At 36.0% G+C, this 18,192-nt stretch overlaps 2 protein-coding genes across 3 annotated transcripts in view; one reads left to right on the top strand and one right to left on the bottom strand.

Annotated features, from left to right (window-relative positions):
- The first annotated feature begins 1,542 nt into the window (after nucleotides 1–1,542).
- LOC107593613 (insulin-like growth factor 2 mRNA-binding protein 3) lies at nucleotides 1,543–11,958 on the top strand. Of its 2 annotated transcripts, none has more exons than XM_016283409.1 (12): nucleotides 1,543–1,608; nucleotides 1,711–1,774; nucleotides 3,119–3,397; nucleotides 4,499–4,633; nucleotides 4,774–4,896; nucleotides 6,336–6,471; nucleotides 6,567–6,689; nucleotides 8,535–8,654; nucleotides 8,781–8,855; nucleotides 8,955–9,086; nucleotides 9,201–9,314; nucleotides 9,930–11,958. In XM_016283409.1, the coding sequence occupies exons 3-12, from the start codon at nucleotides 3,147–3,149 to the stop codon at nucleotides 10,026–10,028; spliced, it is 1,308 nt and encodes a 435-aa protein (XP_016138895.1). In that variant the 5' UTR covers nucleotides 1,543–1,608; nucleotides 1,711–1,774; nucleotides 3,119–3,146; the 3' UTR covers nucleotides 10,029–11,958. The 2 variants fall into 2 exon arrangements, with proteins under 2 accessions (XP_016138895.1, XP_016138894.1); XM_016283408.1 differs by having other exon boundaries at nucleotides 8,532–8,654.
- Nucleotides 11,959–12,956: 998 nt separating this feature from the next.
- The window catches only part of LOC107593611 (protein QNR-71-like), a 7,822-nt gene continuing 2,586 nt past the window's right edge, over nucleotides 12,957–18,192 (bottom strand). The window contains exons 5-11 of the mRNA XM_016283406.1: nucleotides 17,788–18,087; nucleotides 17,520–17,579; nucleotides 17,174–17,416; nucleotides 16,136–16,241; nucleotides 15,657–15,880; nucleotides 14,025–14,118; nucleotides 12,957–13,934 (exon numbers count right to left, since the gene is read on the bottom strand). Coding sequence (XP_016138892.1) covers nucleotides 13,784–13,934; nucleotides 14,025–14,118; nucleotides 15,657–15,880; nucleotides 16,136–16,241; nucleotides 17,174–17,416; nucleotides 17,520–17,579; nucleotides 17,788–18,087 — 1,178 coding nt within the window. The 3' untranslated portion in view covers nucleotides 12,957–13,783. The remainder of the gene's footprint in view (nucleotides 13,935–14,024; nucleotides 14,119–15,656; nucleotides 15,881–16,135; nucleotides 16,242–17,173; nucleotides 17,417–17,519; nucleotides 17,580–17,787; nucleotides 18,088–18,192) is intronic.

Raw genomic sequence — 18,192 nt, 5'->3', positions numbered from 1 at the left:
AGTTGTGTTCAGATAGAAGGTATTTGTGTTTTTATTGTCGTCTTGTTTCTGTGGGCACATGTTGAGATCTTGGAGTGTGTGTGTTATCTGTTATGGCGTAGCTTTGGGGATGTGCATTTTGCTGTGTGACTATGCTCAGGTGAGCTTAGTCGGGCTGGATTTTAACCTGCTGCCCCATCTGGCTGCAGGCCTGTTCCATGTGTGAACGTCCAAAATGTGTAGATCAACCCCACTTCCTGTCCTCCTCCGCACTGCATGGTGTCTGAAAGCCAACACCCCCTTCCTCTTTCACCCGATTGAAGGAAGCCTTGTCTTATTGGCCTGGACTGAATGATTGACTGGTTACGTAGCCAATGGCTGGAAGTGCCCAGTGGCTGCTGGGAATTCCATAGTAATGCACACACTAACCAATAGGATGGCTTGGAATGAAGAAGGGAAGTGGTGGCGGTTAGGGGGGTTGTGGGCGTTAGTATGTGTGACGTATAGGGGGCTGGTGTGTGTTTAAGCCTGTTGGCTTCCTTTTGCCCATGTTCAATGTTCGCCTGCACGCCTCCTCCAGAGCAGGAGTGGCAGAAGCGAAGAACTGCAGAGAATAAGGTGTAAAACTGTTTTCTTGAATTCTTTATTTGTCTGAGTATGAGATTCCAAATGCTTAGTTTGCTTTTGAGTTTAATTTTTGGTCAAAATCCAAATCAGCAAGAGCAGACTGTTTAAAGTATTTTATTTTCTAAACGTGTTATTGTGAATAATTAATCGGTCCGCATACAGGACTTCTCTAGTCACTTAGTCTGCTTTAAACCTGCTCCTGCAAGATCATGTTCATCTACGTTAGTTTTTGAGTGCAAAGCCAACACCTCAATCCAATCGACAATTAGTTTTTCGGTAAGCCGTTACACTCTGATGTGCATCACAGTAAATTTGCCCTTCGTCTCAAACACCTGGCTATTGCCCAAAAATTGGACAATACTGAAGAAAACACAGTTTTTGGAGGTCACACTTTGTTTCTATGCTATTTGTGACCTATGCTTTTAAACCATTGGGCCTCAATCATGAAATGTTCATAAAACAACTCTTGTATAAACTGTTGCATGGAATTGTGACAAATTATGCAAGAATAGAATTGATTATTTACAATTCATTAACGAGGCCAATGAAATATCGCTGCTTGCTTATCACAACTTTGAAGTGACCAAAAAATTTATATTATTGTATTTTACTCTCATCCGTTCCAAACCTGTATGGCTTTCTTCTGTGCAACACAAAAGCTAACATTTGTGAAAAAACCCACTGATTTTCATTTTATGAACAGAAAAAAAATGCTTCCACAAAAGAAAGTAAATTTGAAACAACATTACGTTGAGTAAATAATTTCTGGGTGAACTATCTCTAACACTTAACTATTCAACCTTTTTGACAGCATTATGGGTGTGTCTGGTTGTTTTCTTTTTTTAAATGTATTTTATTAAATTTTTTTTGTTATACCACCTTTACCACAATGTGTAGTCTCTAACAACATTAGTCTTAATCACAGTCTGAAAGTGTCTCTTCACCTACAGGTTTTGGACGGGTTGTTAGCGCAGTACGGCACAGTGGAGAGCTGTGAACAAGGTAGGATGTGCTCTTCAGCAGATTGTCACTTTAGTAATCCATATATTAAAAGATTAGTTAATCTCTCCCCCTCTGTCTTCCTCCTTTCTCTTCCATCTTCAGTCAACACTGACACGGAGACCGCTGTTGTTAACGTACGATATGCCGCTAAGGACCAAGCCAGAGAGTGAGTATCATCCGCCTCTGATTCGGCCGGCTCAGTCACCACCCCACCCCCTCCAGAGTGTCTCTGTCCCACATCTCCCAGTGAAATGGGAGACTGTCAGTTCCACATGCACTGCTATTTGGATTTATTCAGCAATTATAATAACTCATTCAGTGCCACCTACTGTTTGATTAGTAGAACTGCAGAGCGGTCACAGGGGTTGGTAAAGAAGCCTCTGTTAAATGAATGGAAAGACTTGGATGAAAGAATCTTAGTCAGTTGTTTGTGCACAATAGGGAGTTCAATAGGGAGTGTCAGTGAAAGATTTGATGGCTTTAAAGGGCTCCGGCATTCCATCATGTCTAAACCTCATGCTCTAAACCCCTCCTCCCCCCTCACCATCCATCAGATTCGCTTAAGTTTTACATGTGTCCTGTTTGAGAAGGAAGCAGTAAAGCAGAGATGATTTTCATGGCCTTTGTCTCAGTCAAAATTGGACAATATTAAAGAAAAATAGTTTTTTTTTTTAGAATTCATGCTTGGTTTCTGGAGACCTATGCTTTTAAATCTTTGCAATATTTTGGGTTTCATTCATGACACGTTCATAAAACAATTGAATAAACTGTTGCAATGAATTGACAGATTATGCAAGGATGGAATTGAGTATTTACTGAAATGCAAAAAATTTATTCATAAATGAGGCCCATTTTAATTATTTTCAGCAATTGTTTTTATTTTGATACAAATCAGCAAGAGTCAAACTGTTTAAAGGGATAGTTAAAGTTAGTTTAGATATTTATTAGTTGGTAAAATAGTTAAGATATTTATTGAAAAGAAATTTTCAATTTTGTTCAATTTTTTAAACTTAATCTCTTATCCTCACAAGACTGCATTTATTTGAACAAAATACAGTAAAAACATTAAAGTAATAAACATTCTAGAATGAACTGTTGTATTGAACTGTGAAAAACTTATGCAAGAATGGAATTATGAATTTTTACTGAAATGCAGAAGTGTATTCATAAATGAGGCCAATTTTGTTTATTTTCAGCAATTTATTTTGGTCCAAAGCTGCAAGAGGCAAACTCTTTAAAGGATTAAACCAAAGATTTGTGTCTTAATTACTCCTAAATTGTATTTAATTTTATTTTTCAACTAAGCATAATATCCCACACAAGAATAACAAGTAGGACGTTTAGGATGTATAAAAGTAGCTTTGTGTGTTCGTCCACCTAATATGGCTTTTGTCCTTTCACTGAAATGTAACTCAGAAGCATGATTAAAAACAAGTTCAATGAAAAGATCTGTTCATGTTAGTATTTGTTAATGTTTCTCATCCTTCTGTTGCTCTCTTTTTTTCCCCAGAGCATTGGATAAATTAAATGGCTTCCTTATGGAGAACTACGCACTAAAGGTTTCCTATATCCCAGATGAAACGGCTGCAGCAGATGCCCCTGCCGTGGGTGGCAGGAGAGGTTTCAACTCACGTGGACCGCCTCGCCAAGGCTCTCCCAATCTGGGCGCAAGACCTAAACTACAGTCAGACGTGCCTCTACGCATGTTGGTGCCCACCCAGTTTGTAGGAGCTATTATTGGCAAAGAAGGTGCTACCATCCGCAACATAACCAAGCAGACTCATTCAAAGTAAGAATATGCAGTGTACGTAGTTCTAAATAGTCCTGTTTCACTCTGTGCACATAAGCACAGCATATTTATTTTGGCATCCATATTAAGATGTTACAACATTTCACACTGAGCACATAAGGTTCTACACAAGCAAAGTATCAGCACTGAATCTGTTGTTGCATGTTGAAAATGCTCTATAACCCTGTTTATCAAGATCTTTTGCAATATAGGACTTAATGAAGCCACAAAATAATGTAACTGATAAGTGAAATAACTGTTTAACAAAAGAATGCTGGGTTTGTTGAAAGCTAATCATGCAGTGACCGGCAACCATGTTGAAGTCAGGTTTAAGTCTGTGTAGGTAGGTTGTCCTAATTATTCTTAAAGATAATTTCACTGATCAAGTTTGTATTAATTCTCAGTGATCCACTTCCGATGTTGAATGTTTTTACCCAGAAATCACTGGTTAATTTGTGAGATTTTAAAAATAACATCAATAATGTATTAATTTAAAAATAAAATTTTTTTTTTTTTTAAACTAACACAAACTTCCAACTTTTAAATTGCAGCTAAGAAAAAAAAGTCTGTTTTATCCATTTACTAATTTTTAATTATAAAATATGTATATATCAATTTACTTGCTATTAATTGGGACAAGTAAAAAATGTGATTGACGTTTTTAAAACAAGTTTGTTTAAAGAATTATGCGCACCTTTTAAATTGAAATGAAAATATTGGCCCTTTTGATTTATTTATTTGCTTGTGACATATATATATATATATATATATATTAGATGTTGTTTAAAATGTTTTGTTTCATCTCTTATGCTCACCAAGGCTGCGTTTATTTGAATAAAATACAGTAAAACTAGTAATATTGTGAAGCTATGGTTTTAAATATCTGTTTTATATTTTAAAATGCTGTTTATTCCTGTGATTACTGACCCCAAACTTTTGAACAGTAGTGTCAGTGTATATCGCATGTACTGTCTTTTAAACAATTTGCGTTAACTGAATGTTAAGGAATGGAAATGTCTTTTTGTGTCTTTTGGCATCTGGGAAAGAAACCTAGAGTTGATCAGACTGCTCTAACAAGTTGATTACATATTATGTGCACAGGATTGATATCCATCGTAAGGAGAATGCAGGGGCCGCGGAGAAGCCCATCACGGTTCACTCCACACCAGAGGGCTGCAGTTCTGCATGTCGAAACATCATGGAGATCATGCAGAAAGAGGCAATCGACACTAAGATGTGCGTTGATACACAGACACTGTGTCATACTGTTTCTGTTGATCGGTCTTTGTTAGTCATACTACACTGTTACAGAGTCATTTACAGTCCATGTTGCACGTTCAGTCACACTATACCCTTCTCTTCTCTCACATAAACAGCACTGAAGAAATCCCTCTGAAGATTCTAGCTCATAATAACTTCGTTGGCCGCCTGATTGGAAAAGAGGGACGCAACTTGAAGAAAATCGAACAAGATACTGACACAAAGATCACAATCTCACCGTAAGTAGTTGTATCATTGTTCTTCTTGCTTCATGAGGTCAGCAAACCTTTTTTTTTTTTCTTCATTGTATGCTGGATTCTTGGCATGCACTAGGTACATTCAGTTGAATATATACTTTCCAAGAGGTCATATTTATTCTGCAGAGGTCTTGATATAAATGCTCAAGATAACATTTTATATGTAGATGTGAGTGGCGCTTCGTGAACCACTGGATATGCAGTTTTCTTGTCCAGTTGATTCATACATGCTGCAGAGTTCAGTTGGGGTGTTTGGCTTCCCTCCAGCCTATTGCTAAATAAAATCGGCAGTATGAGTACTTAAGTGGTAGCTTGACATTCAAATTTGGAATTTATTTATTTTTTAAATATACTACTGAATAGGATGCATCTTCCTCACTTATCACTTGTGTGTGACTGGTTGCCCCTTTTGCTACATGTACCTAAGGTTGACAACCCACCCATGTCACACATACCAAAGCATGTAATTTGGTGTTTGTTTAGCTCCCACAGGTTTTATTGTGTTGTTTTAGTATTATTTGTGTACTACTATGGTATATATGAATACTTTGAATTAGCTTGTTTTTTTTTTGTTTTTTTTGAGTTAAGTGTTTATATACTTTTTTTTTATATATATATATCAGTATGAGTACTTAAGTGGTAGCTTGACATTCAAATTTGGAATTTATTTATTTTTTAAATATACTACTGAATAGGATGCATCTTCCTCACTTATCACTTGTGTGTGACTGGTTGCCCCTTTTGCTACATGTACCTAAGGTTGACAACCCACCCATGTCACACATACCAAAGCATGTAATTTGGTGTTTGTTTAGCTCCCACAGGTTTTATTGTGTTGTTTTAGTATTATTTGTGTACTACTATGGTATATATGAATACTTTGAATTAGCTTGTTTTTTTTTTGTTTTTTTTGAGTTAAGTGTTTATATACTTTTTTTATATATATATATATATATATATATATATATATATATATATATATATATATATTTTGAGTGAGCTTTGTTTATATTTTTGAGTTTTGATTTAGTATTTAGAAACTATCATACTATTTTGAATTGGCTTCTGTTTTTGTTTTAATTTTAGTCTTATACTATTATAGTGTTTATCAATTTTTCGAATTGGCTTTTATTTTTCTGTTTTCAGTCTAATTTTAATTCAGGTTCTAGTTTTGTTTTTTGTGTATTTGTCATTTTTGTTTTTACACCTTTCTGCTTTATTTTTAGTTTGAGTAATTGTAGTATTTCAGTTTTTTCCCCCCATCTAATATGTTTAACTATGTATTATTTTTTTTAAATCTTTTTCTACTAACAGCAATGAGTTTAATAGTTTGTTAATAACAACACTGGATTTATTTAGCATTTATTTGTACTAGTAACATAGCTACTGTTTTTTTCATTTTTTTATTTCTCCAATCCCAGTCTCCAGGATCTGACGTTGTATAACCCAGAGCGCACCATCACTGTAAAGGGCACATTAGAGGCTTGTGCAAAAGCAGAAGAAGAAATCATGAAGAAAATCCGTGAGTCCTACGAGAACGATGTAGCTGCTATGCATGTAAGCCTGCAATGACTTTCCATTTTTGTCTAAAATTGTATACAGCACAGCTTCATCATCTCAAGAAAAAAATCTCTGCCCTCTTATTCCCCTAGCTACAGTCTAACCTGATTCCAGGGCTCAATCTGAATGCGTTGGGTATTTTTCCCGGTGCAGCGAGTGGAGGGATGTCACCCTCTGTTCTATCAGGACCTCCAGCTGGGGCTCAATCATTTGGGGTAACACAATTGGATAAAATGTTTTGTGTGTGAGGTGTTTGTGTTTGCTGTACACTTATGAGAGTAGGGAGCGTATTAATATATGCAACGGCAAAATGTGAGCCGGGCACCTACAGTCTGTGTGTGTGGGAGTGTGAGTGTTAATGTGTGTGTTTCTCCCGTAGTGCAGTGCGTTTGGGGGTGAGGTGCCATTTTGGGCCTCTACACTCTCCTCCAGCTGCAGCACAGCCTTTTCTGTAAGTTTTTATTTATTACCCACCATGCACTGCATGGCTTGGCTGCTCGCTGCTGGATTGGATGAAGGGACAAACGTCTGTTCCCAGATTAGTCGCTGCCCAGGGGGTGTCGCTCAGCCTCCACAGCTAACAGAGATGCTGGAATGCTCCGGATCTGATGTTTAACACGTAACATGTATGGATGTAGACCTAAAGTGCTTTGTGTGTGTGTGTTGATGGATAGGAATGAACATTGTCAAGTTTGCAGTTAGATGGGACGGGCATGAAATAACATGGGAGTTAGACTAACCCATAAACTAGGATGAAATGCACAGGTGTGTGTCCTTTGTGTCTATATTGACTTATTAGTGATTTATTTTTCAAATTGTCCTAGAGACCTTTCTGAATTGTTCTCAAGTTGAATATTTACTTAATCTACATTTGTGGATTTATATCAAATAAATACAAAAGCCCCTAAAATAGTTGGTGGATTAAATTGTAAATGTAAAAAAATGTGTATATATTATTTGGAAATGATATAAGAGAAATTGTTTAAACTGGTCTTTTATGACCATTTACATCCACTGATTCTTAAAAATAAAAAGCCTTTCTAATTTGCATACAGCAGCATTTTGTTTTGTTTTTTATTATTTTAATTGGTTATTTTATTTTTAATTTGTTGTCAAATACCCACATCTGATGTTAAACCCATACTGAATTTGTATATTTCCAAAAAGTGGTAAATGGAAGGAATGTATCCATAAATTATATGAAGTGACTCTAGTTATAAAGCAAATATCTAATCATTGGTTTTGTTGAAAATAAAAATGACCAGACTCTATATAGAAGTTGTAGAATTGAACATACAAGACTTACTTATGCATGTTCATTGAAAGAAGAATTGCCTTTGATTTATTCAAGTCTTCATTGACTATAAAACTTTTTATTAGATTGGCCTGCTTTAAATGATACTAGGAGACGTTTAAAGTGCATTAATGGACATTTTAAAGTTTCTCCTGAGAAGCTATTAGAAGTATCAAATATAATTTGTATATAATAATTTATTGTTGAAAAATGTTCAAATTAATGTATACAATTCATTGAAAGTATTGTTAGGTATTTTATATTAAATATTATTTTTGTGTTGCATATGGTGAAAAATTAACTTATCTGTGACATGAAAAATTATTTATGATCAGTTAAAATCAGACTGAATTAGGAGCTTTATTTTAAAAATATAGCATAGGGGGAATTATAACTGGGTGAGCAGATTGTCTGTTTGTTGAATAGGCAGCGTGTTAATATATCATGTTCATTACATCAGGGTCATGTCCGAATGAGCCGTTTTTGCAGTTTACTTTGAATAAATGGTGCTTTTGGTGTGGGATGGATGAATTACGAACCTGGCAATATTTTCCAAGCAGAGTGAATTCAAAAGATTAAATCTTGATTCCTCATGTTGTGACCTCTGTTGAGTGAATAGTTGATTTGTTAACTTATTTGTTTTAGTAGTTAGTTGACTGAGTCCCAGGATGTCTTGTGGCATATTCTCTGGATGTGTCTCCATAAAAGCAGATTTATTTAGTGTTAAATGTGTGCTCATAACTCATGAGTGTACTTGTGTCAGCAGCCACAGGTGGAGTCGGAAACCGTGCACCTCTTCATTCCTGCTCTGGCAGTTGGTGCTATTATCGGCAAGCAGGGCCAGCACATTAAACAGCTCAGCCGCTTCGCTGGTGCATCAATCAAAGTGAGTGATGGCAAGAATAACCTTTTACCCTCATCCTAAAATGGTTTGTTAAACGTAATAGTTAAAATTTTTCTATTTTGCTATGCTGTAGCAGTATTAAAGTATAAGATCTGTCATTATGGATAGATTGCACCTGCTGATGAACTTGACACGAAGCAAAGAATGGTCATTATTACTGGACCACCAGAGGCACAGTTCAAGGTAAAAATGTTTTACACATGGTATGAATTGAGCCATTTTATCGATATACACTCATTTGATTGCATATTCATGCGTTGATTTCTGTGCTGCTTTTTTCAGGCTCAGGGACGTATCTTCGGGAAGTTAAAAGAGGAAAACTTCTTTGGTCCGAAGGAGGAGGTTAAATTAGAGGCTCACATAAAAGTGCCATCATTCGCCGCTGGCAGGGTCATTGGCAAAGGAGGCAAAACGGTAAGTGGCCACTTTACATTTCTAATACAAATTTTCAGTGCTCATGTTTGCTTTACAGATACATTTAACCCCCCCAACATTGCATGTTTGTAGCTGATCTGTGTTTCTCTTTAGGTGAATGAACTACAGAACTTGACCAGTGCAGAGGTGGTTGTCCCGCGGGACCAGACGCCTGATGAAAATGACCAAGTTGTAGTAAAAATCACAGGCCACTTCTATGCAAGCCAGGTGATTGAGCTACTAGACATACTAGAACTGCAGAATGGGGTTAAAAGGTGTCATTTTTCTGATGTTAAAACACTTTCTCTGATCCCAGCTTGATGGCAAAGACAACTAATCATAAGTAATCCGTAAGTTTGTAAGTGTTGTCATGCCAAACTTTTGATGTGGAGCTCACAATGAGTGTGACTTTTTATAATAATAATGAATTATAAATAAATTTAATGAAATGTGTTTTTTGAAATGTAAATGATAATTTAGATGTTTTAATTGATAGTTTATTGAAATCTATTTATATATTTATTTTGATGGTCATAGTAATGCAATTGAAATACATTTGTTGGAATGTATATAATAATATATTTAAATTATTTAATCATGTATTTAGTAGTTATAATTTTTTATTATTATTATTAGTACTTTAGTCACGTTTTCCCCCCCAGTGTAATGTTAAGTAATTTAGCCGCCCCTTCACTGAGCCTTACATACAACTTTGTCCAGTATTCAATCATCTGAAAATGTTTAACTTTGTCTCCATTTATTGCTGAAGTGATTTGGTATTGTTATTTTGCTGTTTGATTTGAGTATTTCAACCCCTTCGTTGTTTTCTTTCATGTGTCCCAGCTGGCCCAGAGGAAGATCCAGGAGATTATTTCTCAGGTGAGGCGGCAGCAGCAGCCCAAGGCCTCGGCCACAGGTCCAGCAGTCGCCCGGAGGAAATAGAGCCACTGCGTCTTCTCGGAGACTGAAAGGACACGGGGTGTGTCCATCTCAGGGGTCAGGGAATGTCCTTAAACCCCCCCCCCCACACTTTTACACACATTCCTTCTGAAAGTTTCAGTGAGATTGTGTACACAACCACACCACCACAGCCCCCCCTCCCTTTCAATCAAACCATAAGAAAATCTGCCACCCAGTCCTTGCCTTAATACGGTAACTGCACAGACCTTAATTGACAGACGTTAAACTTTGTTTTTGTTATGAGTTTACTGGGAAATGCAGCATTTGAGTGTAAAAGGCGTTTCAAGCCTGTTTTTTTGGGGGGGGGGGGGGTAAGGAATGGGTGACACAGGGTGGGGCTTAAGGACTTTGGCTTGAGATGGAAAGAGGATTGTTGATGGAAGTATGCTGTCCCGGGATCCATAGTGGCATTTTATAAATTCTGATGCATTTTATAGGTTAATAGATATATATAAAATTATGAAAGAAGGTGGAGCAACACTGCCACTTATGACTGAGGGAAGTGTTGATTGGTGTTGGCCAGGAAACCAAGTTAATATGCATTTTACTGATCTACCTCAGGCTAGAGTACCTCAGAAAAAAGAAAATGATATATGAAAAAATTCTGTTTTTTTTTTGTTTTTTTTTGCTTTGTGGTATTTTGTATACTTTATAAAGCTAATAGTTCTTGAACATTTTTTATTTTTTTAAGAAAATGTAAAATTTAGTCTGTAGTTAACGGAGGAATCTCGAACTCCGCCTTGCTCTGTTTGCCGCGTGCGCGATGAATAACTGTGTATATATACGTTTGCGTGGGTAATAGAGTGGAGTTTGAGCTTCTGTGTTAGCTACAGATAGGAGAAAGAAAAGAAAAGCGCCTCAGTGTCGCTGAGGAGCCACCACCCTCTGAACACCGTCAAGGTAATGAGAAATAACGCCAACCGTACATACCGCAGCAATGCCGTGCTAATATGCTAATAACTGTATCGGCGGTAGCAGACGTTTCACCCGCATTTCATTACACTTCAGTTAGGGTCGGATGCAAGCAATAGAGGTCAGGGATAAGCAAGGTCCTGCTGTAACCTCTTTGACACCCCCTCATCCTCAGTGCGACTAGTTGTCTATCAAATTAAAATAACGACCAGCCCGATTGAGGTTGTTTCTTCTTTTCCCGTGCTCGTCGTTTTTTCTCCCTTTCCTTTTTCAAATAATGCGCTCCGTTTGGTCTTCGGACGGGCGTTTTTTGGTTTTGTTTTTTTGCATCAAACTGGGCTTTACATGCCGAAGATTTTCAGTGTTTAACGTCAGTCAATGCATATCAGGGGTTCGGGGAGTTAAACTGTTCTGATGCTTTTGCGTTGATAGCTATAGGTTACAATAGTCGAGGGCGCGTCTCTAACGAGCAGTAACGTAGAGATGGACGCGCGAATGGTTTCATTTATAGCTTTCGTTTATCATTTCAAAGTGACAAAAGCAACAACAAAAAAAAATATATATATGAACTTTAGCAAAGAAAAAACGTTTAGTAAAGAAACCAATATTCCTTTTTGTTTTCATGCAGAATGTTAATATGATTTGATTGTGGTAAGAGTGCATCCATGCTTCCACACTAGTAAGACCATTGTCTACCTCAGCTGAGGAAAGGGTGGGTGGCGGGAATACTTCCATCTTACTTGAGACCTCCAGCGCGCGCAGCGATACCTCAAGTCCCTCGCGAACACTTCCGCACTGGGTACGCGCGTGGCGCCGAGCGCTGACCAGAGGGGCACAAGTGATCGTTTTGTTTTTCTTTCCACCCTTCTCTTACACCGTTTTTGATCTACCTCTTATTAGAAAAGTATTTAAATTAGAGGCATATTGCTGTGTGTTAGAATCTATGGGGTCATGTTCCATCTGCCCCTTTCCTCACAGAAAAAATAAATAAATAAATCATGTATGGCTAGACTTAAGAGGTGAGTAAGAAAATTATTTCGTTTTTTGCCAGCAATTTATTCTCCGCTAACTGATTTGAAACCTCACCTGCTTTTTTCTTTCTGCTTCTTGGTTTGGTGATGTGGCTTCCTTGTATTGGGCTTTATTTCTTGCATAAGTATTGTGTTTATTTGGGATCTGATTAATGATGGCTATAGAATTTTTTTTCAAGGGCCTGCTTCATTTCTTGCTTATGAAATATGAACAATGAAGTCTTTATTATGTTACTTTTTCATGTCTTATGGATGCTACAGTTTTTGTTTTGACTGGGATCTGTTCCCATTTCATGGCTGTGTTGTGTGGTGAGTCATGTTTCAGTGGGAATGTGATGTGGAAATCCGGGAGCTGGAATAGTTCCGGGGTAAAAAGTGGTCTGATTTCAGCATGATAAGCAACACCCCCTCCGACCGTGCTTGTGCGCCCTCACACACCTCCACTTGTCAAATGCCTCTGATACAGAGAAAATAATTAAAAGTCAAGTTGGCTCCTAGTTACCATTGTTTGTGATTCCTTGGGTGTTCTTTGTGTCCATATTTGTTGAATGCTTTTACAGGTGCTGTTTTTAAATGTATTTATTTGTGTGTGTGTATTTAAGGGTGTTGATTTGTCAACTGGAAGGTTGTTCCCTTCCTCCCATCCCCAAATATTAGTTTCATTTCAATGTCAGTTCAAATACCATACACTCTTAAAAAAATAAAGGTCTTTATTGGCACCTATGGTTTGAAGGACCATTGGAACTCTCCATTGCTCAAAATATTGTTTATAGTGGAGAAAAAAGGGTTCATTAGATTAAAAGGTAAAAAATTCTTCACACTAAGAAGAAATGGTTCTTTTTGTACTTTGAGTAACCAAACCTACTTTTTCTGTGGCATCACTGTGCACAAAAAATTGAGCCTTCATTTTTAATTGTACGAAGATTTAGAAAATGACAAAAGTTGTGTAGATCATTAGCAAGTGGTTTAGAAATTTTATTCGAATATATTTAGCACTTACAGAAGTGGATACATTATTTAAATCATAAGAGGTGATAAATATTTTAGAAAATTGCTGTCAAATGTTCATTTTAAATGCATGAGCATACCTGCATGTATATGTGATCAGTAACACATTTCCCACGTTGCTTAATTCATGTTTTATAAAAGGAACTTGTTAGTAAAGTGATTTCTTATGAAACAACAGCTTAATTACCATCAAACTCGTATTTTTCTTTTAAAAAATGCATCAAATTCAGTCCCCAGATATTTAAAATGTTTAACCATGTTCAAAACAACGTATAACTTCTCAGAACATTACAAAACATTAAATATACAACTCACTCGATTTTCTAATCCTGTCTGCAAATTAAGAAACATTCCATATGAACATGTCAAATGAAATGCCACGAAGCATCATTAGAAAAATGGGCAAAAGCAATAATTTTCAGCTTTAAATCCCAATTTCTATTTTAGTGGTTTTGGTTTGGGGAAAAAACTAATTATGACTTGCGCATGGGACACATTTGGTCAGTTCGTAGTTGTTTTAGTCATTTTAGATGATGGAAACCCCTGTAAATCTGGCATATCTGGGCTCATTCATCCCATATCTTCCATTAAAAATATTTAAAGCTTGCATGTGCTATAACTAAAATGCTATGATTACTTATTCTAGCTAAACTGATGAGAAGATACCAATGTTATCTAATCTTGCTAAGGGTAGGCACCTATGAGATCACTTCTGTTATTCTCTCAGATAAACTACAGCCAAACTCGTATCGAATAAATAGCAACTGACTGCTGCAACAACTCAGTTCAGTCTATAGTGTCCTCTCTCAATAAATGGGTTCTCTCCTCATCAGCAGAGAACAGAGCTGCTCTTAGTTTGCTTAAACTCCAGTTATCAGCATTTCTCTCAGCATCATCCAACAGAGAGCATCTCACCGGACGATACACCTTATATCGCCTGAAAGGAATAAAAAACACAAATAAATAATTAAGATAAAGTTGCGTACTGTTATGTTTTTAAAATATCAGTTTGGTTAGTGGTACTCACTTGTAAACCATGACGGCAATGAATGCAAAGATGGAAACAAGCACAGTGCTGGAAGACAGAACCACATCAGCTACATGGGAGGATATAGGAGAATCTAAGAGAAGGCAAGCGACAAAAATGGAAATATTCAGTAGTCAATAATAATGTTTATAATTATAGAAATTAAGTACATTTATTTATACAATTGTAATATTGGTGGGGACCAAAAATGGGGGGGATTGGCACTACTAACACTGTAGCAGTGTTACTAATTGTTTATTTTAAAATTGAAATAAAGCTGAAATAAAATATAAATATTGGATGATAACCTTAACAATGATTACAGTATTAAAAATGCTAAACTGAAATAAAAAATAAAGCTAAATAGAAATGTTTAAAAAAACAAACTAATACAAATGACAAAAGCACATAAAACTTAGTAAAATTACTAAAACATTAAAACACCTGTGGGACGTTTGGCGTTCTTTTCTTTTTTTTGTTGTCTTTTTTCTCTATAAAATCTTTTAGTAATCATCATAAATCATATATCATTTGAAAGCTTAGAAGCCCAAGATTCATCCTGTGAAAACCATTTCGAAATCAGACATTGTGTTACCATGGAAATGGTACTTTGAAAATCTTTTGGCGGTCTCCTCCCCCTTAGTGGGCAGTGTCAAGTGTCATATTACAAATTGCATTACGGTCTTTTAAAATCAAAACTTTTTATAATCTTGATAAATAACATATCATTGGAAAGGTCTGAGTCTTGTTATTCTCTGGTTATTTTGAGATAGAAGTAATATTGACAGAGAAATCTAGACATTTGTGACAGAAAAATACATTTTAAAAAATTCAATGGAGTTTGGATGGCACCCGGTGGCTGTTTGTGGTATAACGCCCTAAATAAAATCTTACAAGAACCTCGGTTTTTTTTCATATCACCTTCAAATTTGGAACATAACTTATTTAGACATAAGGCTATAATTTTATACCAATTTTAGAGTAAAACCTGATATGTAAAATATTTATTATATATAAAATACAATTAATATAGTGCATTTTCTTTACAGTCAATTTAAACTACTATAACTTTTTGATACTTAAATAATCTGCTGATTTTCTTCTTTAAAAAGAGACCAACCTTATGTCTGTATTCCAAAGTGTTAATAAATTACAACAATTTAAGTTTGGATAGTGCACCTGCAAAAAATGGGGGGTGACAGTTAAAGGGTTAAAAATAAAGCAAATTCTAAAACTAAAAGCCAATTCAAAACGTGAATAAATACTATAATAGTGAAAAATACTAAAATATAGCTAAAATAAAATAGAAGCATTAGATAGGCCTAAAAGAAAACTTTACTTAAACTTGAAAAAACGTATTTAAAATGACTAAAACCGAAATGAAAAAGCTAAATAGAAATGAAAAAAACCTATAAAGATTACAAACGCACTGAATGACTAAAACTTGAAGCAAATTATAAAAATCAAAGCTGATTTAAAACATAAATAAATACTATAATAGTATCTAAATAATACAAAAAAATAACACTGCTGTGTGACGCTTCTTCGAAACTATATATTAGTTAAATGTTATAAAAATACATTGAAAATAAATAAATATATAGACAAAATGAACTAATTCTCAAGACTGACTTGTGTCAGGGCTGTTGCCAATTGTAACTGAGGTAGTGGTGGCAAGAGCCAAGCCTCCAGGCAGACCCAATGTGATGTTAACACAGTAATTGCCCGGCGTTTGGAAAATGCGCGTCAAACTGATCTTGCATCCTTCGCCGTAAGGAGCCACGTCCTCACACACGATATTCTTGACCTCCCGACAGGCGGAGTTGGTCACTATGGTGCAGGCCACTGAGGGAACACTGAGAAAAAGAGAGATTGAATGTGTGTAACATGTTTGTGTGTGATCCAGAGGTCATCGGTGTTGTAAATGTGACTGAATGTTTTTGACGTTTATGACGGTGACATGCTGTGAAATGTCTCAGCTGCAGGGCTTCAATTGCTCACTGTGGATCAGATTCATCTACATCTAATAAATGCTCTTCAATTTCTGGCTTGTTATGTGAAGCATGTGATCTCCTGTCTTTGCGTGACAAATTTGCGTTTGTGAATCTTACCTGCCTGAGCAAGTCACCATGAAGTTTACAGATGTGTTGGTCACTTTGTCAGCCGACACCTTTAAAATCTGATTGGCTGACAGGTTCTGCAGAGCTGGAGGAGGTTCTGTAGAAACAGACATGAAACTGAATATTTAAAATTATATTTTATAATTCATTATCTTATGTTTTATAAATTAATTACTATTATTTAATAAAAAATTATATTGATAAAGCTTTTGTATATAATGGAGTACAATACAAAGCACAAAGTGTGTTTTGTGTAATTTATCATTGACACAGTTTGTTTTGGTATTATTTTGAATGTTTTTATTTTTATGTGTACTGTTTTCATTTTATTTTTAATAAAAATTCTGGTAATTTTTTTTTTTTCATTTTTATTATTATTATTATTTTTTTTTAAGTATGTTTATGTCGTTTTTATTGATTTAGTTTTATTTATTTTAGTACAACAAACTAAACGGAAAAGAGAAATGTTGCCTTGGCAACTAGCTGAAATCCCACCATGCGATTGAAAAATAAATAAATAAAGGTAATTGTGACTTTTTTTTAATCTCACAATTCAGACTTTTTCTCACAATTCTGAAAGAAGTCTGACTTTTTTCTTGCAATTCCGAGGTTACATCTCACAATTCTGAGTTCTACCTCAATTCTGACTTTTTTTTTCAGAATTGTGAGTTTACATCTTGCGGTTATGACCTACAATTGCGAGTTTGTATCTTGCAATCTTTTGTATCTTGCAATTCTGCTTTTATGTTTCCGCCATGGAAAAAAAACAGTAAAAAAAGGTAATTGCAACTTTCTCCCAATTCTGACTTTTTCTTGCAATTGCGTTTACATCTCACACTTCCAATTTTTCTTCTCAGAATTGTCAGTTAAAAGTCCAAATTATGAGATATAAAGCCCAAATTAAAGCTTCCATTAGTTTACAATAACCCTGATACATACCAAAATCATGATGTTATGAGATGTTCTCGAATGTGTTTGCCATAAATTGTTGCTTTTTGAAAATAAGTGGTCCAACAATCTTTTTTTTACCAATGATGATGATCTCGCCTTCAAAGGAGCCATACATATGGCGGAAACAGTCTGACTCCATGAAGTGTGTTTTTCTGATCATCGGCGGTGAGGTGGGCTGGTTATAGGTTGAACTGGCCTCAGGTACAGCAGTTGCTGTAATAGACGTCACCTCTGAATCAGTTTGGAGCGGTTCGGTCGTTGGGGCAGCAGTTGTAGAGACTCGAGGAGTGGTAGTTGGTGAAGGATTGGTGATGACAGGAGCTGGAGCAGGAATTAAAAAGAAAAGAAATGTCCTTTAAGTGTTCCGTTTGATATGTAATTTTATTCGACTTTTTTTTCTTGCTTCAAACACAACTCATCTCACCCTTGGTGGTCACCATTTTGCTAGTGAATGCATGAGTGCCAGGTGGTAGCGTAGGCAGTGCTGCAACAATGAAAGTGATTGAATTATTTAATAGAATGACTGTATATTGGCTGGCCTTTAACATGACAGCAGCTTTAAGTATAAGTTTGCTTTACGCTGTAAGATAAATGGACACATTTTGTCCTGATGGATAATAATGAATATGATATGTCTGGCTTGGATAATAGGATATCTGTTGTCTGCAAAGTGCCCGTGTTTATGAGATTACCTGTCGTATGAGCCTGGGTTGGTGGTGGGCAGGGCACACGGAATGATGCCTCCACGAGGAGCTTGACTGTAACATTTCCAAGCATGTTGTACGCATGGGTTGAAACATTGCTGTGGGTGACCAACTGGTTGCCATCCCGAAAGTCCCAAATGAAGTCCACTGCATCAGCTGTCTTCAGATAGTTACTTGGGTCGTGGATCTGGACGTTGAAAATCACATTTGACCCTCTGACAAAGACATTTTTGTCAGTTATGCTGGCTGCATGCTTCTGGGAAATGTTCACAGAGAGCGGTATCTTATCTGGATGAAGAAAAAGCATTTTTTTTTTAAATAAATAAGGAAGGGTTTTTTATGTACATGTATGTGCGTGCATATATATATATATATATATATATATATATATAT

Source organism: Sinocyclocheilus grahami, unplaced genomic scaffold (assembly GCF_001515645.1).
Source record: "Sinocyclocheilus grahami isolate Dianchi unplaced genomic scaffold, SAMN03320097.WGS_v1.1 scaffold174.1, whole genome shotgun sequence".
NCBI lineage: Eukaryota > Metazoa > Chordata > Actinopteri > Cypriniformes > Cyprinidae > Sinocyclocheilus > Sinocyclocheilus grahami.
The sequence above is the reverse complement of the archived record's forward strand: the minus strand, read 5'-3'. Positions and strand labels throughout refer to the sequence as shown.

What these genes read in the sequence shown, in the direction of transcription:
- LOC107593613 (XM_016283408.1), top strand. Translation starts at nt 3,147, where the DNA reads ATGGAGAACTACGCACTAAAGGTTTCCTATATCCCAGATGAAACGGCT. An exon ending in ACAAAGATCACAATCTCACC is followed by an intron (nt 4,897 to 6,335) that starts GTAAGTAGTTGT and finishes CTCCAATCCCAG; the next exon opens with TCTCCAGGATCTGACGTTGT. An exon ending in CTGGGGCTCAATCATTTGGG is followed by an intron (nt 6,690 to 8,531) that starts GTAACACAATTG and finishes TACTTGTGTCAG; the next exon opens with CAGCCACAGGTGGAGTCGGA.